Source organism: Crinia signifera, chromosome 2 (assembly GCF_055691185.1).
Source record: "Crinia signifera chromosome 2, ASM5569118v1, whole genome shotgun sequence".
NCBI lineage: Eukaryota > Metazoa > Chordata > Amphibia > Anura > Myobatrachidae > Crinia > Crinia signifera.
Window position 1 is genome coordinate 137,975,621 of NC_139218.1, and position 25,302 is coordinate 138,000,922.

At 42.2% G+C, this 25,302-nt stretch overlaps 2 protein-coding genes across 4 annotated transcripts in view; one reads left to right on the forward strand and one right to left on the reverse strand.

Annotated features, from left to right (window-relative positions):
* LOC146058881 (myoD family inhibitor-like) overlaps positions 1-8,898 on the forward strand; it is a 30,139-nt gene extending 21,241 nt beyond the window's left edge. For both annotated transcript variants that reach the window (XM_083171091.1, XM_083171090.1), the window contains exons 3-4: positions 3,785-3,994; positions 8,334-8,898. In XM_083171091.1, coding sequence (XP_083027217.1) covers positions 3,785-3,994; positions 8,334-8,590 — 467 coding nt within the window. In that variant the 3' untranslated portion in view covers positions 8,591-8,898. The remainder of the gene's footprint in view (positions 1-3,784; positions 3,995-8,333) is intronic.
* Positions 8,899-16,893: 7,995 nt separating this feature from the next.
* The window catches only part of TFEB (transcription factor EB), a 65,392-nt gene continuing 56,983 nt past the window's right edge, over positions 16,894-25,302 (reverse strand). Inside the window, exons 7-9 of one of the 2 annotated variants that reach the window (XM_083172953.1) lie at positions 22,877-22,952; positions 20,575-20,725; positions 16,894-19,847 (exon numbers count right to left, since the gene is read on the reverse strand). In XM_083172953.1, the coding sequence (XP_083029079.1) occupies positions 19,482-19,847; positions 20,575-20,725; positions 22,877-22,952 (593 nt within the window). In that variant the 3' untranslated portion in view covers positions 16,894-19,481. Of the gene's footprint in view, positions 19,848-20,574; positions 20,729-22,876; positions 22,953-25,302 lie in introns of both variants that reach the window. The other variant, XM_083172952.1, reaches the window with a different exon arrangement.

A 25,302-nucleotide genomic window follows, 5' to 3' on the forward strand; every position in this document is an offset into this window, starting at 1 on the left:
CATAAAATGTTGCTGCACAATATTTGAAGGTGAAGTGTGGTAAGGTCCAAATAAGGATTATACCAACAAAGTACGACAGCTTACATATAGAGCAATCAAGCATTGAGGGCAGGTCATCAAGCAATAGATTAGAAAGGGGGGTGTCCCCTTTCCAAAGTAGCCAAGTTGTACCAATTGGTAAGCTGGACTGCCTGTCTTACACGGTCTTTTTATGTTTGCTTTTTTAAATGGAAATTAATGCCATGGGGTATGAGGCCTCAAACATGACATATTTCTGCATATTTTAGAAGACATTAATATTTATTTTCCACATTTCTTAAATTAAACCATGATCATGGTATGTTCAAAAGTGTGGGCAATCTCTCCAATCCCAGCCTAATTCATACGGAGAATAAGAGAATTCGTAAACTGAGCTATTATTGAACGTCTGCGTACCGAAAGTCTGTGTACCGATGCACAGAGAATTAGTGACAAACAATGCATCTGGATCATAATCCTCCTGCAGTTTGAATGACATACATCCGACATTTGGGGGTGGAAACCCACAGTTTCCTGGATTTGTCTGAAAAAACATAGGTGTGGCCAGGTGCTTTCGAGGAGGGTCTATGATGATAGCAATGACCACTTCCACGCTGTCTCATTAGCACAGTGATTTTCAACCTTTTTATCTTGTGGCACATCGAACAACATTTCAAAACTGCCAAGGCACACCATTAGTCCCGCATGGGGAAAAATACAGACATATTGACACCCACAGGAAAAAAAACAAAAACAAATCCATTGGCCCTTGCATGAAAAAAAAAAACATTCTCACTGCCCCTAATAGAAACCCAAAATAAAAAAAATAAACACATTGGCCTCCAAGTGAACACAGTACAGTAAAGACCAGGGTCTGTGCCAGGACTATTTGCTTGTAGAAAGAGGAGAGACCTTATGCCAATACCATCTGTTTTAAATGTAGAGTGCACCAGGGTAAAAATTCCCTCGTGTACACCAATGAGTGTACCAGTGGCCAGGTTTGAACCTACTGACACCAGAGAGGGACTGGGGCAGGTAGAGATCAATACTACCTTAAAAGAATCACTGAATTGATGGTGGTGGCTGTACGCTGGCATAGTTATCGCTGACTCTGGTAGCACACTTGAGAACTGTTTACAGCACACTAGTGTGCAGCGGCACAGTGGTTCAAAAAGGCTGCAGAAGCAGATTAGTGGAAGCCTCAGGCTTACATTTGCACAGACAGTAAAAACCTTTCGATGGTCTGTGAATTGCATATTGTGTTTGCGATCTCCCAATTGTGGGCAGTTACTCTTTCTGGCTTGGTGGAAGCTTACTTATTGCAGCCCACTGATTATTCTCACATTAGTGGTGAAGTCTGAATGAGGCCCTCAGTGACACGCACTCCTTTTTTGCTGCTAAATATTTTTCTATCCTTGCTGTTCTCACACTCTTTCGCACTCTTGCTGAAATCTCCTAGCTGAGAATTATTGCTGTGCTTCCTGGTGTGATGCCATCCATTTGGCGTCTACATAGATTTTCAATATTATTTAAGTCCTGTGACTGTGAAGTTCGTCTCAAAACCAAATTTTTTGTCCCTGTAACGAGTATGGGCATTATTCAGACCTGCGTATGTTCACAGCCTAGCGAAGAGGTAAAAGCCGCCCACCGGCCCTGCCGACTGCTCCCCTGCAGTGCAAATTCCCTAACAAATCCACTTGCATGTGGCCGAATGGGAGAGAAATCCTTCGATGGTCGCACATCATAGAATTATTTTTCTCCACTTCGGTAGCAAAAGTCAGTCGAGTGAACGAAGTATCAATTGATATGTAAAAATAGGGACAGTGTGTGGCGGAGGCGTGCAACAATAACTTAGGGCAGGGCCACATAATAGTACCAATTCACAATACACACTGTGCCAGCCAGATTCCCTTAGATGCACTGTGCCCGCTAGAGTCCCTTAGACACGGCACCATTACACATTGTGCCACATGCTGTGATGCCCATTACACATTGTGCCACACACATGATGCCCATTACACATTGTGCCACACACTGTGATGCTCATTACACAGTGTGCCACCTGCTGTGATTACACATATATATTATGCCACATAGGTGTCACTTACCTACAGTACATACAGAGCTACCTCTGCTACTTTAAAGTAGGTATGCCAATCCCAGTGCATTTTTTCAATCCCGGGATTTGGGATTGAAAATTTTTCAATCTCGGGATTCCCTGGATACCTAGCATTGCGCCACCCTAATATATATGAAAGCCACCCTAATATATATGAAAACCATCCGCCTCACACATGGGCTGGCTGGTGGTCAGTTCGGTGGTGCAGAGATGCGGCAGCAGAGAGGTGCAGCAGGTGGTGCGGTGGCCGGTTGGCTGCAGAGAGGTGCGATGAGCAGTGTTCAATGGTGCGGCAGGTAGTGCGGTGGCCAGTGTGGATCCGGTGGCCTGCGGAGAGGTGTGGCATCCGGTAGGAGCCGAGCATTACAGCAGCGGGATATGCAGTGTGACCTCTGACATATCATACTGTGCAGCCAGTGACAGCAGCAGCCGGGCAGCATCTGAGTGGGTACTCAGACACTGCTCGGCACTAGATTGCAGTGTAATCCTGGAATCCCAGGATCGGAAGCTCCAATCCCGGAATTTAAATCCCAGCGATTTTAGGGCTAAAACATGGGATCATGCCAATCACGATCCTGGGATTGGCCTACCCTACTTCAAAGTTAGCAGCATCAACAGCAACTCCATGCACATTTGAATTAGCTTCATGGTGAGAATAAATATAATGGAATGGATACCAACAATGGGGAATGGAAAGATGAAGAAATTATTTGTTTCCATACCAGAAGAAATAAACATAATTTGCATTAGTGATTACATTATGGTGAGATACTTACAGAAAGAGTGTTAGAATATACAATCTATCTCTCTGAGTTGTTTTAATGGGATGTGTTTGGCATCCCTGAAGTCGGGATGCTGGCGTGCACAATACAGTCATCGCCATCCCGACTACCACCAGGAGACTAACATCAATGAGGATGCCGGCCCGGTTTGGGTTAAGATGGGGAAGGGGAAGTTACATAGGAGGGAGGGTTTCAAGGTTGCCTCCTCTTGAAAAGTGGCTCAGATTCTGATAACAATAGCAATGGTTTATATACATCATGCAGTGTAAGGGACAGAGCAGAGCTGCTGCACATGCCCAGTGTTAGCAGCTTCTTGCTGTGTGTGTGTGGAACTTCTGTGTGGAGTTCTCAATGAGTGCACTGAATCAAAGAGTATCTACCAGGAAGAAGTGAGAGGAGCCTTACCATGAGGTGGGAGAATGTCTGAAACTGGTTCTGTTATGTTTGTGTATTTATTTATCCCCACTACTGGTCATCTGTAGGTATCCTTTTTAAATCTATAGAGTACCCCTCCAGGGTTGAAATATATTTTATAGCAATAATACATTTGTCACTCTAATTAAAAAAAATAGTTATCTTGGCCAAGGCACAAATTAGGTATTTCTCTATAATGTACATATTTGGTAGAAGAAGTTTTTTTTAAAATGTACAAACGCAAACTATATATAATTTTGAGAATTTCTAGAGAACTGCAATGTTCTTCCTCATAATAAATATCAAATTAAATATACACATACATCATTAGATCATAGTATTTGAAGCAATTAGGATTCAATACAGCAACTTGTTCTCCAAAAGATTGTGACCATATTTGGTATATATTTTTTCTTACTGAGAACAAATTTGCCCAAGCTTCTTTTTGCAGGCCTTTCTTCCCTGGCGCCTGCTGTGACCCAAGCTCCCAAAGCGGCAAATGGGACACAGTGCTATCCTTACCCTGGGTTGATTCCTGCTGAAAATACTAAGACCAGCTCTCAGAAAAAGTCATCTTCCCAGCCACATCTAGGAAAGCAGAACAGCCGAGCAAGCAATGAAGGGAACGAGCCAACATACCTTCCTCCTGGTGCACAAGAAGGTATGTTCTCTCTGCAGTCCTGTCTTCCACTGTTACTTTATGCCAACCTAACATTATTTTTATGACCTGAAAAGAGTGTTGATACATTCATTCTCTAATGCAGGGAACCTTTGGTCCTGCTACAGTTTTGCTATTTGGCCATGCTGCTCTGACGCTTAAATTAACAGTAACGCAACTACAGTAGTACAAGCATACACTCATCATTAAAGAGAACTGAGAGGAATCATTACATCAATCACTCACTTTTCAATCACTTTTAGTTATTAGGAGTGATTTTCAAGGGGTCCATTCACTAAAAAGCAGATTTCAATATATAACTATTTTGTTTTTAAAAGAAATGTACCCATTATTTATCCTTGTATTTACCTGTTAGCTTATGTCCAGTTACTATCAGTAATGGTAAATTAACAACGGGAAGCCCCATATTTTTAAATACAAATATCTGCGAAAAATAATCTTAGAAAATATTCTATTTCGCTCCAGCCAAACACATTCTGCATGACACTGAATGGTCTTTACTCACAAACAAATGAATAAATGAATTATGAAAATAAACAAAGAATCCTGAAAACCATAATTATGTCCTAACCTTAGTCCACTCCACCCAATCATTCTTTTTCTTCACCATAAAGTTTGTGCAGAAGTATGTTCTTCCTACCAATGGTAGGTTGGTTGCAGGCACAGTAATGCTGTGTACACACAGTGAGATTCCCTTGCTATTCGACTTAAGATTCGATTGCTATGCAATCTTTGTACTATTTACATACAATCCATGCTATCTACATTCGATTTGCACTATATAGTCATTGCTGCCCTGTCTATCTGGGTTTCGATTTGTGCTGTCACGGGAGCGGGCATCGGGATCGCAAGGTAAAAAAACCTGTGCGATCTGCATGCGATTTTGACTATATAGTCAAAATCTAATGTCAAATCTCACCATGTGTACACAGCATAAGTCAAACTGTACAGTCCAAATAAATTATATTTTGAACATACAGTACTGTATTTTGAGGAATAAATGTAACCGATGTTTAAAATGTTTTTTTTTTTGTATTTACAGTTTTCTATTTTAATGTCTATAAAGTTTACTAAGGGAATAAGAAGTCCAGTGAGAGATCTAATGAAAAGCCAGTATGTTCTAAGTTTTCACACGTGGTATTGATTCATCTGCTCTAACTCAACTTTTCCCATAATCATAACCAAAAACAAGGACTGTATAATTAATTTTATTTTAGAAAGCATTTAGAATAATAATAATACTAAAGATTTTCCCAATACCATTTGAATAACTGGATCCAGGGACTTTTTCCCTAGGTCAAGATTACTGGTTCTCTGTCATGACACACCGAACAGTAACATCAACAACGTGACACGAAAATGTAAAGATATAAATATAAATAGATATACATACTGGTGAGTCCAATTTCACAATAAATTACATCCAAATTGCCAGTCTGCTAAATGGATTGTGATAATCAGAATTTTAGGCGCTCCTCTCTGTTTGGACTATTTAATAAAAAGTGATGTTAGGAAAGATACTTCCCTCAGTACGTTTTCTTTTGTGTCGGATGTCTCTTTCTTCTGGGATTTCTTCTTTATTGTATGTTGGTGATCAAGCGATGTGTTGCTTCAGTGGGAGAACAGCAGCCATCTGTATCTACAGTAGCGGCCGAGACATGAGGAAAGAAAGTGTAGCTGTAGCAAACAAGGCCTTTAAACTCCACACAGACATAGGCATTCATCCACACTCACACCACTTATCTAAGAAATAAAGACGCATACAACTGAATGGGCTTAAAGGGGACGGCTTATTTATTTTGAGCAGGGGCGGCCTATTTGAATCTAACTAAAATTTATGTCCCTGCTCTAACTAAGGTGGCGGGCAAAGAACGGCATGCAAGATAAATAACATTGCTGGAAAATAACAAAGTAATAAAAATAACAAACTCCGGATCTAAGGGCCACCTGCCCTTAATTGCCAAGGACCGGCCACCTGCCAGCGTCCAAGACAACAGCTCAATTATGAAGCAGACTTTTCAAAGGGGCCAATTGCCCTTAAGGTCAGGGGGTTGACCTTCTGCTTCTGCCCCTGACCTCGCAAATATCACTAAGGCAGAGCTCACCACTCTGCCCGAGTCATCAAAAAATTGGGCCACCTGCCCTCAACTACAAATGTCCGCAAGAATTTTCGCTATCCGAAGTAGATGATCGTTAAGGTCCAGATGCGGGCCCACCTGGATCGGTGATGCCCACATCTCGACATCAACCACCAGCTAAGTGTAAATACAGCTCTAATTTAACTACCGTTCTTTCCGCCAAGACAAAAATAAGCCGACAACAACTAAACGACTAAATGCAAACGACTTCTCAAAAACTAATTCTAACTCATAAATGGGGCGGGCGGGAGGGCAACGTTTCCTGAAGCAAGAGACAGAATCTTCTGGAAGCAAGAACATCACCCCATCAATCTCCACCTCTGACCTCAACCAGCCTATCCTGAACCGTCATTCAAATCAGCCAACCCGTCAATCAAGATAAGCCGAACCCCCGGGCCCAGATCAAGTGTGTGAGCTAAGGATTCCTGCAAATAGCCAGGTGAGTTTATGCTGTTTTCAGCCAGACAAGCTGGCTTCTACAGTCTTATTCAGATCTGACCGCAGTACAAATTTGTTTGGAAAATGGGCAAAACCATGTGCACTGCAGGTGGGGCAGATGTAACATGTGCAGAGAGAGTTAGATTTGTGTGAGTTATTTTGTTTCTGTGCAGGGTAAATACTGGCTGCATTATTTTTACACTGCAATTTAGATTTCAGTTTCAACACACCCCACCTAAATGTAACTCTCTCAGCACATGTTACATCTGCCCCACCTGCAGTGCACATGGTTTTGCCCATTTTCCAAACAAATTTGTACTGCAATCAGATCTGAATAAGTGCCAAGCTGCCTTGTCTGCTACAGCTCCTTTCCTCCTGTCTCGGCTGCTATTGCAGATACAGACGGCTGCTATCCTCCCGCTGGAGCCCAATCGCTTGATCACCAACATACAATGTGGCGCGGCTCACAAAAGGCACTCTGGAAAGGATTCAGACTTTGTGTATACGTCGGCATGTAAATAAACCTTTTTGTAGCAAAATAACACCCCCAGCAGTTCCTAACATACTAAGCACTCCTCTATCCACCCCCCAAAAACTTACCTTAGGACGCTTTGCTTTTCATTTCCTCTTAAGCTGGGTACGCACCTAATGATTTATATGTCCAATCTGTCTGGTTAGATGCCAGAGGTGGATTTTACGCAAGGCATCCTGGCCATCCAAAACATTCCTAGAGGAGCATTACGGGAATACTGCGTGATTTATGACATAACGTAGACCTGCCCACACTCTAATAGCCCATTTGATATTCTTTTATAGGATAAAAAAGGCTTAGACACACAAAACCCCGATATCAGGGTGTTTACCGCATCTCTGCTTTAGAGAATCCCGCCCTTCATGAGGTAAAAATCCACCTCTGTTAGACGCCTCTATATCAACTCTTATTGCTCACAGCCTCCTTCCTAGGATGGGCCCTCTCAGGCTCCGCCATTCCTGGACATGTCACAAAGAGAAATTCTGCATTCTGAGCACAAATTGCACAGCTAGACTAGACTGCAACTCCCAGAAGCTCCCGCGGTACTAAGCGACGCACGTCTATTTTAAACGAGGCCGTACAAATGACCGTACAGGCCTTATGGTACTTATGTAATATCTGGGCTCCCGTTTTTCTTATGACACCACGTCCGCTCACCACGCTTCGGGTACGGTGGCTCGCTGCGTTTGCCACACTATATAAAATCAACTCCATGCGTAGTTGGATAGTAGGGGTATGAAAAAATGGGGTGCATTTAATATGGGAGCCCAGATAATACATAAGTACCGGCATTTTTAATGCGATACCTACTGTACACCCATTTCCTGCTCTTTAGTTACTATTATAGTACCCTTGATAATATATTTAGTGTCTGTTTTTTTAAAAAAAGGCTTGCTTATCATTCAACGGCAGTAACCACTATATAATTACAACACATGCACTATAATGCTTCACAAACATAGCTGACAAGTACTGTATTTAATTACAGTAATACATGTATTCACAGAATAATTCTATTGGGATCATTTAAATTTAACATTAATTGAGTGTAATTAGAAATGATGAGTCATTTTCCTGTGTGCAATTTTGTAATATTGTAATTTTACTTGTTTCCAACTAGATAGATCTGGTATTTACAAACTAAGCACACTTTAACATTTACACGTCCTGGTGTCTCATTTAACTAACACAGGTTGTTGTTTCTCCTCCTCAGATTGCTGTGTACAGTGTACCTTGGCCCTGTTGTTCTGTCAGTTCCTGGCCCTGTGTAACTTGCTACTGGACATCCTGACTTGTGGTTCATGCTCGGCTGACTCTGCTGGGTTCTGCTGCTCCTGCTGCTCTGCTGGTGGCTGTCCTGACTGTGCTGACTCCTGTAGCACTGACTGTGGGATTATAGATGCTTGTTGTGAATCCGGGGACTGCCTTGAGATTTGTATGGAATGTTGTGGTCTGTGCTTTTCCTCTTGAAGGGCAGATACAGAGATGGGGTGAAACGTGAACATTAAAATTGTGAAGTGTTGATGTACATGTACAGATTGATGGGAAGTCCTAGGGAGCTGGGTATTGTGAAGCTTTAAAGTTACATCTTCACAGACTGGATACAATACGCTGTAGGCAACACACAATGGAATGTCTGGAGTTCTTAAGAAAACATATCCAGCATTTACTGTGTAACACACCTGAGCCATTTAAAGTAATCATCCCCTGAGCCCTTTTTTCTAACTCATGATCAACCTTGTGAGAAAACGTGCTATAAATAAAGCTACTGAACTTTGCCTTGTAATCTGTGTGTTCTCTGTATAACACTTTACCTAGAAATATGTGAGGGGTTTAATGGTAATTATGGCATTGGAGCCCATCATGGATTTATGGGGAGGAGCCAATCGCTCTTCATAATTTGGAGATGGGTCAGTATGTGCCAAAACCCCTTTCCTGTGGCAGCATCACCCGGGCACAGAAGAACCCTGATGCAGCTCTGTCTACCCAGGAATGTGTGTTAGAGTCATACCATACCTCCCAACACAACCCTCTCCAGGAGGGACACAACGCTCTGGTCCTGGACTTCCCTCTTAATATATGATTACAATCACCTGTGTGGAAACAGCTTGCTTATGACTTAACACAGTGGTTCCCAACCCTGGTCCTCAAGTACCCCCAACAGTGCACGTTTTCCAGGTCACCCAGCAGGTGCACTCATTATTCAGGCACATTTGAAAAGATCCACAGGTGGAGCTTATTATAGCACTTGTGATTCTGTGTGGAGACCTGCAAAACGTGCACTGTTGGGGGTACTTGAGGACCAGGGTTAGGAACCACTGACTTAACATATCGAACACAGGTGCTGGCAAATATACATTAGCAGGGAAGTCCAGAACCAGAGCATTGGAATGGGTCATGTTGGGAGGTATATCATACATCAGTCTTACCAGACTCAGGAGCTCCTTCCTAGACAGGTGTGTTCCTCTTTCTGGTAGAGCCCCGGGCAGAGAGATTAGTGAGATGGTGGGCCACTACAAGAACTGAGAGCAGAGCGCGAGGAAAGTTGCATCCCTCTCTGTAGTAACTAATTCTGACTGGTGCACTGAGCTAAGAAACAATGGCTGATGCACAGAAAAACGAAATAAATAAATAAAACCAAGCTGATAAAAACTGATGTCAGGTGAAGGTGAGAGGGGTTACATGGGTTAAAGGTTGGCAGAGCTTAGCACTTAAACCTTTAAGTGCCAATATTCCTGTAACAGCCCTCTACCCACAAGTCATTGCTACAGTGTCCCCCAGACTGGATGCAAGAGGAATACAGCATGTTCTTGATCACATTTATGATCACTTTCGGGATCAAATCAGCAAATCAAGGATTTCCAACATGTTTGATTTCACCAATTGAGAAAATGTGGAACTCAATTAGTTGTGCAGGCCCCTTAAAACAGAACAAATCACAGAGTAGTAAATATATTTTGTGCAAAGCAAAAGCATTTCATATAAACTAAAGAAAATCTAGAGAATATTAACCCTGAAAAGGGGAGTCGGTAATCCAAACAACATTTGGGCAGATGTATTAAGCCTTAACAAAAGATAATGTGGAAGGTGATAAAGGACCAGCCAATCAGCTCCGATCTGCCATGTTACAGTCTGGGTTTGAGGAATGACAATTGGCAGCTGATTGGCTGGTCCTTTATCATCCTTCATTTTATCTCTTGTTAAGGCGTAATACATTTGACCCAGTGAAATAATATTTATAACTACTCTCTAGTGACTACTGTAAATACACTGGATGCAGTGGAGATACTACCATTACACATCTCTCTTGGACCATACATGGAATATTTTGTTATAGGGCAGGGGTTCCCAATCTTTTTTGATTCACGGCACCCTAGAGAATCAGAATTTTTTTCACGGCACCCCTAGGTCACAAAAAAATTAAGTAGATTGGGTTTATATGCGATTCTTAGCGGCAGTTATGTGGTAAAGGGCAGGATTTGCTTCTGTTTGTACACATTCTATGATTGGCAGCCACCAGCACTGGTTTTGCTCATAAATAATTAACCATTAATAATTTGAGTTGGTCCTGGACCACCAACCCGCGGCACCCCTGCATGTGTCCTGAGGCACCCCAGGGAGCCGCGGCACACAGTTTGGGAACCACTGTTATAGGGTGAAAGCGATAAATAAAAGCAGGAAAAACAATGAAATTAAATGAATTAGCCTCCAGGGAAGGGGAAGCAATAATGTAAGACAAAGTTGTCATACATGGTAATTATTAAAATGAACCCCTATTGTATATGTATCAGATTATTTATATTAATACTCTCCCCCTGTCACACAATATGTTATTACATATTTTATATTAGATGGCGCTGTTTCAATAACTTGAATTGCTTTGTATCCCAAGAGATAGCCCAATGCCCAGCAATTGCAATATTATTCCCTAGTCCCATCTAGATTTTATTAGACTCACAAAAATTTGTTTAAAGATTAGTAAATTCATATCATGTTCTTGGACAGTATGCAGTGTATTGTTAGCAGACAAACTAATTAGAATATTCTAATCGGCCGCTGTGTCTTAGTCCTTAGTGATTTATGTTACTGATTGTTTTGGGAAAAGCAGAATTAATATAACTTCCCAATGTTATCTAGATGTAACTGCTTTAAGATTTCACCTCGTTGCACAGCTGATCTTTTTACCTAAATACTGACTATTGCTGGGAAATGTACACTGGTGATTTAATGGTGGGTGCAATAAATTGTACCTTATTTTAATTAACCAGAACATAATGATTAATCGTTATGGAATGCAGTGTAGTTTACTATATGAAACCCAAACAAAAACCGCTGATTGTATTGTGACCAGCAACCAGCAATATGAGCACATCCAGAGGTAAAATGCAGAGAAATCATCTGTTCCCTCCTTCAGGTTCACAGAAATCATGCAGGATCAGTGTCTTCCCATCTGACATGTATTCAGCCATGCATTTTCAATCTTCATAGGGAATGCTAATTAATTCACATGTTAAACTAAGCTAATTAGCTGCTTAATTACTTGGCATAACATAATTAGCAGGGTGCTTAACACTAATTAGCAAGTAGTGAAAGGAAATCTGTCGCGGTGCTGAGATGGCAAGAGAAGTACTGATGCTACATCGAGACCTACTACAACAGTTCTCACCTGTGGAGTGATTGAAGACTATTACAGGCTATGGAGGTTATTGTGATCATTCAGTTTCTCTGAAAGAAATGTAGAAATGTATTGATGTGTCTAAAATAAAAATTCACAACACTCTCAGGCACCGGGCACTTTGTAGATACTGCTTACATTTTAATTCTTCAAGGGTAAACTCAGCCACAGTATATGGCTTCTTGACATAACACTTCTTGACACTTGAAGGCAGAAGGTGACGGGGGAGCAGAGGGTGACATTGGAGAAAGAGGATTAACAGGGGGAGGCAGATGATGACAGTTGGGGGCAGAGTGTGATAGGGGAAACAGAGGGTCACAGTGAAAGGCAAAGAGTGACAGTTTGAGACAGAGGATGACAGGGAAAAGCAGAGGGTGGCAGAATGATGCAAAGGTGACAGGGGAGGAAGAGGATGGCAGTTGGAGGCAGGGGTGACAGCTGGAGTAGAGGGTAACAGGTGGGGCAAAGAGTGACAGTTGATGGCAGTGGATGACATAGCAAGGCAAAAGGTGACAGCCGAAGGTAGAGGGTAAAGTGATGGGTCATGGGGAGGCAGAAGGTGACGGGAGCAGCAGTTAATGATGGGAGGAGCAAGAAAATTACAGCTGATCACCTAAAACTATAAACTACAGAATAAACCCAAGCTGCGAATGGATGTTTATGCTAAACATATGGGATGTTGCCCATAGCAACTAATCAGATTCTATCTATTATCAGAAGTAGAAACTGATTGGTTGCTATCGGCAACATCCCATCTTTAATTGAACTCCCATCTTAGTAAATGTACCCCTATAACCTAGGGATCGTATTAACATTATTTTTAATGTTGGTAGTCTATTTAATGATACATGGATAGAAGAGCTATGTCCAATTCTTGAAATGTATCTTTAACTCTAAACGTAACATAACAGCTTTCATCCATTCTCCACTTAAATTATCTCATCTAGGGTATAACTGCAAAAATGAATGTGAAATTTATCGAGCAAGAATGTTCTCTCTAAGGTGTATACACACAATATGATTTGAGCTTCCAATTTTGACTACATGGCCAAAATCGGAAGAAAGGTTAGCACAAATCGCACAGTGGCCCTGATTCAGGTTGACTCGCAAGTCTGCAAAATTTTGCAAGCTTGCAAGTCCACCAGTCACCGCCCGCCACACTCACAGCCACCTGCCCCCCTTGCATGGCGCTATTACCCGCAGGCATGCGAATGGATGATTTGCATAATCATCCATTCGTAGCATTGCGTTCAGGCACAAAATCATTCGATCGACGCAGACCATCAAATGATTTTTCAAGCATTCGTACATGTAAGACACCTCTTTGGTGTCTTACATCTGCGACTGCCTGTACGGGAAGCGGGTGGGCAGCGACATCCACTGACATCAGATGCCCGCCCACTGCACCCACCTCACCAGGAGAACGACCAGTGGTTTTATGGGAACGCCCATGAAACGCTGGGCATTCCCATGGGCGAATCCCCCAGCCCGCAAACCCACGCTCCTCGCCCGCACTGATGTGTGCGAGCGCTAGTGAATATAGTAAATATAGTCAAGATTGTATGGTTCCGGGCTCTGGAGAGTTCAAGGGAAATGGCATAGTCAAAATCAGCCATAGACAAATTCTAACCATGCGTATGCACTTTTAGAGCCTATATAGTTAGATATGAACCTGAAATACCATAGAAACTTCCATAATTAATCTGCCATAAAGATCTCTTGCATGGAATCAAATATCTTCTCTCGGGGGGATTGATTCTGGGTTGTGCATAGGTGCAATTGTGTCTTTTGCCGCAGCCAAGTATTAATGCTAATGCTGTGGCGGAGATCTTGCAGTGGTGCATATCATATACATATATACACACACACACACACACACACACATATATATATATGTGCTGCGTAAAGTGCCTTGGATGCACTACCTGTCAAGGCTTGATCGTTGGGAAATTCTTCTGCCATCCACACAGTGGGAGAAAGATTGCATTGCGACACAAACTACACTGCCAACTGGACCATATAGTATACTTCCTTACATGCCCAAGCGGCCTAATGTATGTAGGGAAAACTGTGAGGACTCTGCGTGAAAGGATGGGCCAACATAGGTATACCATCAGATTGGCGCTGACAACAGGCACCACGGACAAACCTGTGGCAGCTCATTTTTTGAAAGAGGCATCAAGTTTCCAGTCTCCGTTATATGATCATAGACTGGATAGCCCCTTTGCCCAGAGGTGGGGATAGAGGATTGGCCCTCTTGAAGAAAGAGGCCTTTTGGATACACCATCTGGACACTATATCACCAAGAGGCCTAAATGAGAAGAATTCCCTGACTATGTTTCTTGATAATTAATCCCATTGTAGTTGCCATATCACAGAATATCGAAATAACTATTTAGTGAGGTATAGGTTTTCTCAAATTTTTATGGATAAGTTGTACGATAATAAGTTGTACGATAATAAGTTGTATGATTTTGAAATTTTTCTTGTTTTGTACATTTTCCTTAGTTGTGGTACTGTTTATTTTCTATAGTGTTAGGGTGGAAATGTGGTGTGGAGGTGAGCGGCAGGGGGCGCATTCATGTGGGGGATGACATTCTGCATTTGGAGTGACTCCCATTATGATTGACGCGCCATATTTCGTTTTAATATAAGTTTTAGATTTGATGCTGGGCCTCTCTAGATTGGTCTATAATGCCTGCAGCAGCCTTAACACAATATAAAGAATAGGATATGCAAATAAGAAAACATGGTGTAAATTGGTACACGCTTCCTGACATATGGAACGCACAAAGCGGATGCTGTCAGTGACAGTAGACAGCTTGAGCCGCTGGACGTAGCTGACAGCGTGATTTCCCCCTTGGTGGAACGCACGCTGCTTGCGTAGCGTGACGCTGCCGGGGGCACTTCCTGGCAATGGAACGCAGGCCGGAAGTATAGTAATATACAGCGCAACTTGCACATTGATGGCGGTGACGCGTGCTACCCGGACAGACGCCGGCAGCTGCACTGACTAGAAAGCTGTATGAGACAGGTATGTCAGCTGAATTTAATCACATAAGCACTACGCCTCTCTGATAGTTTGCAAGTAATGATTGGATGGAGTGTTAAAGAAGTGGGCGGGCTGCTTGTCATTTAAGGCTGATCTGGAGTGGTCTAGGTATCATTGGCAGCAATGAACCTGACTGTTTGGAGGTCTTGAAAAAGGGTCGTGCAAGGACCCGAAACGTTGACCATTGTGATGCAATTTTTAACAAGATGAATTAAAGCATTGGAATTTTATCGTTTTCAAGTCTGGTGAGTGCGCTGTGTGGACATTCCCTCTATGGATATAAATTGGCACACATGGGATTCCCCTAAGTGAGGCCTGGGCTTACTGGCACCCCAGCTGTAGACCTTGATGAATTTTGTGAGTGCAGCTTTCTCTCGTGGATATATATAGGCTACAGGACTATGAGATACTTCGCAGAAGTCTATTAAAGCAGCATAATAATGGATTAATTCACAATGAAGTGAATGATCCTGTATCATGTTTCATGTGTATGAATAACGGAAGCATGGAATTAAGGGAGATTTCTATGCAAGGGTATATTGTTTATTTACTAACACTGCATTTAGGTGTAAAATATGCACTGAATTATATTAACTAATCAGATGCTTTTTTCATTGTCTAAGCCAAATGAATTGCATTTGTTCCCATGCAAATGATATGTTGATAAACAATTCATCCTGTTATCATGTACTTGGACTTGCTTTTTTTTTTTTAGGCCAAAAACTTTTGACCAGGGGTGACTCAGGGGGTTATTCTGATTCACTCGGAAAGGCACAATCACTCTCTAATAGACAAAACCATGTGCACTGCAGGTGGGGCTGATGTAACATGTGCAGAGAGTTAGGTTTGGGTGGGGGTGTACTTCAAACTGATATCTATATTGCAGTGTAAGATTAAAGGGCACTTATATGTTAGTTGGGCACCCACTAAGCTATTTGTTTAGTTTTCCGTGTCCCCTTGCGGGGTTCGCTACGCTCGCCACGCTTCGGGCTCGCCACACTATATAAAATCAACTCCATGCCGACATGGGAGTGGGGGTATGAGCGTACTAACTATAGTCGGCGCCCAACTAACATATAAGTACCGAATAAAGCAGTGTTTACTCTGCACAGACACAATAAACACCCAAATCTAACTCTCTCTGCACATGTTACATCAGCCCCACCTGCAGTGCACATGGATTTGTCCATTAGAGTGATTATGCCTTTGCGAGTGAATCAGAATAACCCTCTCAGTGTAAAAACTCCCCATTACACGTCAGTCCTGCCCCTTCATCCATAAGTGTATTGTAGATATGATCTAAATCAGTGGTGACAAACTCATGGCCCTCCAGCTGTTGTGGAACTACACGTCCCAGCATGTATCTGTGGCAGGACATGCTGGGATGTGTAGTTCCACAACAGCTGGAAGGCCAGGAGTTTGACACCACTGAACTAAATGCTTCAAACTCACTGCATTGAGGTTGATTCGCAAGGCTGCCAATTCACAGCCTTGTGACTCCAGCAAACCCGCCTTGCGAATGGTTGGCTGGCGCCACCCATTGACAAGGGAGACTCACACGCAGGGCATGCGAATGGATATTAGACAGTTAAAACTTAAGGGATGTACACTTAGGGTAATTCTTCTAAAATCACATCGTAAAAATCACTTCGAAGAATGCACGGCCCCACAGCATCGCTATCACCCGGCCAAATAGTCAGTGCAGGCAAGAATATTCTTGGTAGACTCTGGATCTAGCCGCGGCTCCCGGGGCTGGAAAGATGTAGAGGGGGTTGTATCCAGAGGACTGGCTTAGTGAAGCCATTATACATCTCCCCCCACCTTCCTTGACTATCCTACCAAACATATAATTCACTTGTTTATTTTAGTCATTTGTTCAAATACACTCCTGTCAAATCTTGTTTGTAACTATGCCAATTTATGGTCAGATTGTTGCTCCTTTTACATTTTATGTGAGCCAAAGTTTATGAGAACTGTGTAAAAAGAAAGTAACATATTTTAGGCTGATGCATTTAGTTTAATCTCATCGAAGGTGCTTTAGGCTGGAAATGATGAAGGCATTCCCTTGGCAAGCACGATTGTCAGTGCCTTTGTCAATCAGCTATTTTATGAGGACTCATTCTGTAGAAGTTCATTTAGCAATTAGCACAGAACACTATAAATAATCCAACATTTGGTTTTTGCTGAATTTATTTAATACAAACAGCACCCTCTTGTGGCTATTGCTGGAAATGAATAGCATAAGAAATTACAGGAGCATAATAATACAACAGTGTTGTAAATAGATGCTTATATGAAGCAGAATCCAGTTATTATAAAACTAAACATGTGATTGAATCAAAACAATTAATTACAGAGCTTAACAGCGTTGGACATCTGTGAATTGCGTGCAGTCATTTGCTCCAATTAGACATTGGGAATTCTCTATAAAAAGAAGCCCTTTGGTGAAGGCTCTATGGTTAGAGCAGGCACTAAGGTGGGTTGGTACCAATATCTGGGGCATTGCTTTCTCTGCATGTGAATTAGAAATGTTAATTGAAAAAAATATATAGCACTTAAAATCCAACAGCAGGAATTACAGATCCAGTGCTATACATGATCAGTAAGTATTACAGACTATGTTGCTCTATGGAGGTAGTGGGTAAATTAAGTGGACTTTTGGTAAGGCTTCACAAGTCTGTGCATGCCTTAAGCTAAAGTGGTTATACTCAGATAAAAAGGGACAGAAAGCATAAGCTGTAGTAGACATTTCTTACAAAAAGAAAAAAGGTTTTAACTTTGACACAATGTAACTATAGTATAGTGACACAGGATTTTGAAATACATTATAATCCCTTTCACACTTCTTTGTAGAACAGGTTTGCTCAACATGCGGCCTTCTAGCTATTGTGGAACTACAAATCCCAGCATGCCCGGACACAGATTTGCTGTGGCCAGGCATTTGGGGATTTGTAGTTCCACGGGAGCTGGAGGGCCGCACGTTAAGCAACTCTGCTGTAGAACCTCGGTGAGGTTTTTCTTCATTTTATTCTAGTTAGTCCCATTTTCATAAAGATAAGCCGCTAAGTGCAATAACATGCTCAAAATACCCCACGCAGCTTAGCAGTCAATACTTTGTAACAATTATATTTTTAAGCAATAAGCTTGACAGGAGCTGGAAAATAAAAGTCTAAGGTATGTTTTACTAAAACATAGGCCTGCAGCATTTATCATAGTGTAAATGCAGCATTTCTTAACCCTCTGTCTTCAGCAAGCAATGGGGCAGATGTATTAAGCCTTAAGAAGAGATAAAGGCAAGGGTGATAAAGAGAGATAAACGTCTAGCCAATTACATCCTAACTGCCATATCACAAGCTGTGTTTGAAAAAAGTCAGTAAGGAGCTGATTGGCTGGACGTTTAGCTCTCTTTCACCCTTGCACTGATCTCTTGTTAAGGCTTAATACATCTGCCCCATTGTGTGAATTAACCAAGATGAGGCAGTTATGTGCTCACACGAATAATCCTTAAAACATGTCCTGTTGGAGGCATGCATGGGAGTTGAGTTATAATATCTAGACAGTGTTTCAATCCCACAGGTTCTACGACTGTAAGCATATCCTTCATATGCACTAGGACAATCTGAAATCACAGCACGCTACTTGGCAAAAACTCAAGCAGGCTGCACAAAACGTGAATGCCTTAACAAAATGTTTGAGAGAACGTCACAATCGTCAATGTGTTAGGTTGTCCTGAGTGTTTAGCAGAATTCTGTAGTCCAGTAGAAGCATTAAGGCACCCAGTGATCACAGTTACACAATCGAAGTCTGAGCCTTACATAAATCAACTGTTATATGTAAAAAGTGGTTACAAAAACAATGGAAACAATTAAGGTTGTGGTGTCAGCTGTGGATTTTCTCCTACGGTTATTGCTGCAACGGAGTTGAAGGCTCAGGTTAAGATCTGATCACTTGGTGGACAAGGCAAAGACAATACAGAGTGAAAAGATTGCACTCCCATAATTACAGATACAGTATGATACAGAACAGTGATCGCTAAACTAAACACACTCCAAACATTCAGAACAATGAAATTAACTCAGAATTGCAAATAATCATTAATTTAGAAAAGTTACAAAGACATGCTTACAATATATAAACTTTCACTGTCACACCCATTCGCTCCAACATTCATACACATGGTGACACTCAGGACCCAATCCGTCCACGCACATGAAGGCACTTCTTGTTTTTTGGCAAATTTTCCATGAGGAATTAAAGGCAGTGACAGAGCTGTGCCACTCATACACCGCTTTCAGGAAATCGATCCATGCTGGTACACAGTAACTAGCTATTTCTTGTGTAGACCGGCTGATAATCGCATGAAGAGGTGGAATACACATTTCCCGCATGTCTTGAACCATGCTACTGCCACTGAAATAAAAGCATTTATGCATACTTACCTGTGGTAGCTACACAGTCTGAATATACATATTTGCATATGTCAATGCATACATTTTGTTAGTCATATATCTGTCTAAACTGTATAACCCATAAATAAGGCAAGGCGATTCCAGGCTCTATGTCTTGAGTGAAGTCACAGTCCCAGGTACCCTTACTGGGTAACACAGAGGTCAAAACCCCTGTAGTCCATGATGTCACAGGCCATCTACTTCATCGATGCTGAAGCTGCTTCGCCGGCTGCTGGCCTTAGAGGTGCCAGGGGAAAGTGTTGACAATAGTGGGTCACAAGCCATTATAGGATCAGAAGTTAGCATGGTGTCCTCCATCAGCATGAGGTCTAGCTCTGTCCTAGAAAGAGCAGGAAAAGAGGTGTCTGCGCAGGCACTGGTTTGGTAACCAAGCCCTGCAGGAAAGTCCATCTGCTGCTGGTACTGTGCTTGCTGTGGGGCTGTCAGCTGTTGCTGAATACCTGGGATGGCATCTGTTTCTTGCTTGATGGGATCAGCTGGGCTTAAACCTGGAGGGGTGAGACCATGTGCCTGTGCCTGCAATTCCAGCTCCTGGAACACAAGTGTGAGCTATTAGCCAACCAGAGAGACAAATTCAGCTGATTCACAAACAGCACATACATCATCGCTACGGGTGCACACATTCTGATTGTAGACATGTAAAGAAAATCGGTACATAGAAACTCAGTGGCAACTTTTAGAGGTGCAAATGTCATTGCAAACATGTAATCAGCCAATCGTATGAGTGCAACTAAATGCATTAGAGCATTGTCAGGAGGTGCACACCAAATGCCAGACCGGGGTAGAAAAGTGATGAAAGGCGCTGACTATGGAATGATTAGTGCCAGACAGGGTGGCGTGAGTATCTCGGTAACTGCTGTTCTCCTGGAATTTTTATGGCCAACATTTTCTAGAATTCACATAAAATGGTGACCAAAGAAAGAAACAAACAGTGAGCCATGGTGGAAATGTCTTCTTAATGAGAAAGGCCAAAGGAGACTGGGATGTAGGGTACATTTAGGAAGTGGTGGAACGTGAGATTTGTTGCATGAATGTGCAACCAAAATCTGCAGCAACTGTGTAATGCTACAGTAACTACAGTGTGCTCAAAATCTAAGGAATGTTTCCAGCAGCTTGTTGAATCTGTCCCACAAAGTATTAAGGTATTATCCAGTACTAGAAAGGTATGCTGAATACAGTGGCCACCACATGTACATCACCCTGCTGTAGCTGTGTGGGACAGCCTAGATATGAAATAAGTGATCTGTAGTGCAGTCACCTGGATCCGAAGCCATAGCTGCTTATTAGCCTGTTCCAATTGCTTGGAGTGGCTCTCAAGATCTCGGCTCCGATGTTGCTCTTTCTGCATGTGCTTGATATAGTCCACAGATGCCCTCAGGATGGTGCCTTTATTCCAACGTGCATCACTACTGCTGAAAATAGGGAAAGTACTCATTCTGCTGAAAACAAAAGTGTGGCTCAACATTGTAGTGCTGTAACTAAAGACCCTTGGTCCTGGATGATAAATCTGAGCACACCCACCCACACATAATAACTGTCTACTAAAGCACCAGAAACATTCTGTCTACAGTATCTTGGTCACAATCATTTGCTTTCCTTTCTATGTGCATCTCAGCTTACAGTATATCCCCATGTCCCCCTCATGTACTTTTTGATCAGCACTTGCATCTTACTTTGTGTTACCAATTGGATCCTAGCCTAGTCATTATTGCAATCCCCCTTAGGTGGTTACACACTGGCTGATATATTGGCCATTCAATTGAACAACCGATATATAATGTGGACACTTCAGTAAATGTGTAAGAGCAATGCGGCAGGGAATGACTTTGTTTGTAGACATATTGCATCGACTGTGCAACATCTGCAGGCTGCCCATACACTTGCCGCTGGCAATTGGACAGAAACATGTAAATGCCCATCCAGTCAGTCTGTACCCAGACATATTAGAGGTGACTGGTGCTGTAAACATAGCAAGGTCAACATGCTTGGGATAGGCATATAAATATCTATACAAAGTACAAAGGATCAAATAGGGTAGAAGTTACCGAAAGGTTATAACAGGGGTTAGACTACATGAGACAAGTGGTTCTTATCTTCTGTCAAATTCGATGTTTCTACAGTATGTTTCTGTTACTATATGGCTGCTATTTCCTAACTGAAACAAAACTTTTAAAAATTCATGATGTTAAACATCATGAAGATTGGAACAATATAAATATATTTTTATTGTTAGCCTGAGTGGTGGAAATAAACTTTCTGTATATTCCATGTGGCTATTTGTGCTCACAGTAATAATTTTCAAATCTACCAAGGGTTTTAACAAAGTACAATAGGGAAGAGAAGTATTAGAACCCAAGGAAACATGCTAAAACTGGATGGAAGTAGGGTCAGGGGAAATTTCCTGAAAAAGGTAGTGGATAAGTGGAATAGCCTTCCTTCAGAGGTGGTAGAGGCTAAAAGCTATTTAAATATGCTTGGTATAGACATAATATCCTTACAAAGAATGAAGAATTAAAAAGGGTTGAGATTATACCTGAAGGATAAAAAAAAAAGGCGGACTAGATGGGCAAAGTGATTCTTATCTGCCGTTAAATCCTATGTTTCTATGTTATGTTTAGGAAAACTAGATGAGATCCTTGCACCTTCATCGGAACCATGCATTTTTCCTTCTGGACAGATTACCAGGCACAACAGCTATGTTGAGCACATTATATTGGTTAAATTGTTAAAATCAGTAGTACATAAAAACGAAAGACTCCGACACATCAGAGCCCTCCATAATCTGCTGATACAGACAATCTGTTGATCGGTGGCCATTGATGATCAGAAATCTGTCTGGAAATTAAATATGTTAAAAAACCTTAATTTCTTGCTGCAAACCAAAAACCTGGGAAACGGGCTTTTTAATTGTTGAATATTACGGATTCCCTGACTTGACTGTCAGTAAAATTGCTACAAAATGCCAATGATTTATTAAACATACAAGGATAAAATGAAGAGTGAGCTAAAAGTGAACACACTCTTAAACAATTCCATGGGAATACATAAAAAGAGTATTTCCGTAATAGGCAGTTCAGGAAATGATATATTTGTATATTTGTATATAGTCATATGCTGGTATCTGTCCACGCTGACCATGCTTCTTCCTTACAGAAGACACATGCACATTTCTCACCAGGAGCTACCACATATAATGTGTCCCCAACACCTCTTATTTGGTGAGTTCATTTGCACAGGACCTTCGGTTTTATGTCAACGGGGCAAATTTACTAAGAGGCGAGTTCTATTTCAGATGGGATGTCGCTATGAACAACCACTTAGATTCTATTATCTTCTCTAATGGTGCTAAATAAATAAGAAATAGATTCTCATTGGTAGCCCATATTAACAGCCCATCTTAGTACATAACCCTCAATGTGTGTTCTATGCATCATGTGCCTCTGTATAGTATAGCAATGGTATACTGTAAGCTGGCAGGTAAATAATGAGAAATTAGTATTCATTTGTGTTAATGTCACCATACTGCCAAACATGATAGATCTGCATGTTAAAGAACTTACAGGTCATTTGTTTTTGGGATCAAAGTACCCAGCTCTTTTATGCGATCATTGATGTTAAACCTTCTCCTTCTCTCAACTGAAAGATAAAAGAATAAACACAAATGAAAAGGTGGATAGAACTAGTATGCCTTATTTAACATTGTAAATATAAACTGTGTGTCTATTTTATGGTTGCATATAAGTGATGGACTTGGTGATTAACTGTATATCATATATCATGTACTGTATATTAAACCTACTCATATAGTCAGGCCTTTTGCAAAACTATAAAGGGCCTAATTCAGCATGGATCGCAAAGCAAATTTTTCTCTAGTGGACCAAACCTTGCTGCACTGCAGGTGGGGCAGATGTAACATGTGCAGAGAGAGTTACATTTGGGTGCGTTATTTTGTTTCTGTGCAGTATAAATACTGGCTGCCTTATTTTTATACTGAAATTTATATTTCAGTTTGAACACACCCCACCCAAATCAAAAGCTCCGTACACACGGAGCAATATGATTGCTGAACAATATTGGCTTAAAATCGCTCAGCAATATATTGCTCAGTGTCCCGGTTTCATCTGATGAAAATGAGACACTGCCGGGGGAAGCCGCAGGGGGAAACAGCTGATCGGTGCAAAGCCACTGGTCATAGGAGCCTGCTCCTTCAAGCATTGCAGTGCTGGTTGAGGGAGCGCGCTCCCGGCGACAGTCACCCATACGCACGGGAGCGACCATATCCCTGGTGATTCTTGCTAGAATAGCACCGTGTGTACGGGGCTTAACACTCTTTACATGGTATGCAGTCATGAGGTCGACATTCACTAGGTCAACCACTAGTGGTCGACAGTGACTAGGTCAACACCTTGAAATGGTCAACATACCCAAGGTCAACATTGACTAAAGGTTGACACAAGCATATAGTAGTCACGAATAAGGCCGAAATGAGTTTCATACGTTACTAACCATTTGGGCATATAAGAGCAAGGGGACGCAGTAGACTTATATGATGTCCATGTAGACATAGACCCCCCAAAAAGTGAAAAAAAAAAACAAAACATGTAAACATTATTCATGTCGACCATGTCTATGTCAACCATAAGCACGTGTTAACGTTTTGTCAGTCTTGGCCTTGGGTATGTCGACCATTTTGAAGTGTCGTTACTTGTGTACTTTCACGGCTCCCATCGCATGCCATATGTAGTGGCATGCGATTTTTGCCGTTTTTTAAGCATTTTTTTTTAAAAAAACGCATGCGATGCGATCACATGCGATTTTTAACAGAAATGCATCCAAATGCATTGAAATTAGTATCAAACATGTTCAATGGCCCCCAAATGTCATTTTTCAGGCTGTACCACCCCCACTATCAACGCGAACCCGAAGCGTGGCGAGCGCAGCGGTACGCGTCCTACGACCTTTTCATACCCCCACTATCCACGTCGGCATGGAGTTGAGAATAGAAAGTGTGGCGAGTGCACGCGGACACCTGTGAAGCCCGCGAGGGGACGCGTATACCTGTGTAGGTATCCGTGTCCCCTCGTGGGGCTTGCTGTGCTCGCCACGCTTCGGGCTCGGTGGCTCGCTGCCCTCGCCACACTTTCTATTCTCAACTCCATGCCGACGTGGATAGTGGGGGTATGAAAAGGTCATAGGACGCGTACCGCCGCCCCTCGTGGGCTCGCTGCGCTCGCCATGCTTCGGGTTGATAGTGGGGGTGGTACAGCCTCAAAAATGACATTTGGGGGCCATTGAACATGTTTGATACTAATTTCAATGCATTTGGATGCATTTCTGTTAAAAATCGCATGCGATTTTTTGCTATGCGATGGACATCGTGGGAGCCGTGATTGTACACAAGTACCGAAGTGTCTACCTAGTGACTGTCAATCTAGACATCGTCTACCATTTATACCATAGCCTCTGCATGTTATATTTGCCCCTTCTTTTTCCCCTTGGAGAAAAAAAATTGCCTCGTGAACAACTATGAATCAGGCTGCAAGGTGTACAATATATGGCTCTTTTTGTGCAGTTTAGCAAACTGATGCGTACTGTAGTACAATTTGCATGGATTCCTGGTCACACTGTGGCGGTGTGCCCTGACAGTGGGGGGTATTCAATGCTGTGGGCGAGCAGCGACAGCGAGCAGAGCTTCCTGCTCGCTGTCACCACTCACTCTGTCAGTATTCAACGCAGCCCCCCCCCATATGCCAATTCCCCCTCGCTCCATTTTTATATAAGGGGGAATTGGCATATGCGGCTCCTGAACCAGCGAGACTCGCGGCTAAATACAGCGAGTTTTCTGCATTAGCCGCGGGTCTCGCTGTTTGGGGGAATCCTCGCCGTCCTGTGACAGCGAGGATTCCCCCGGAACATTGAATAGAGCGAGGGGCCGGCGCGGGGGTTAAACAGCGAGGATCGCTGGTTTTCTGCAATCCTCGCTGTT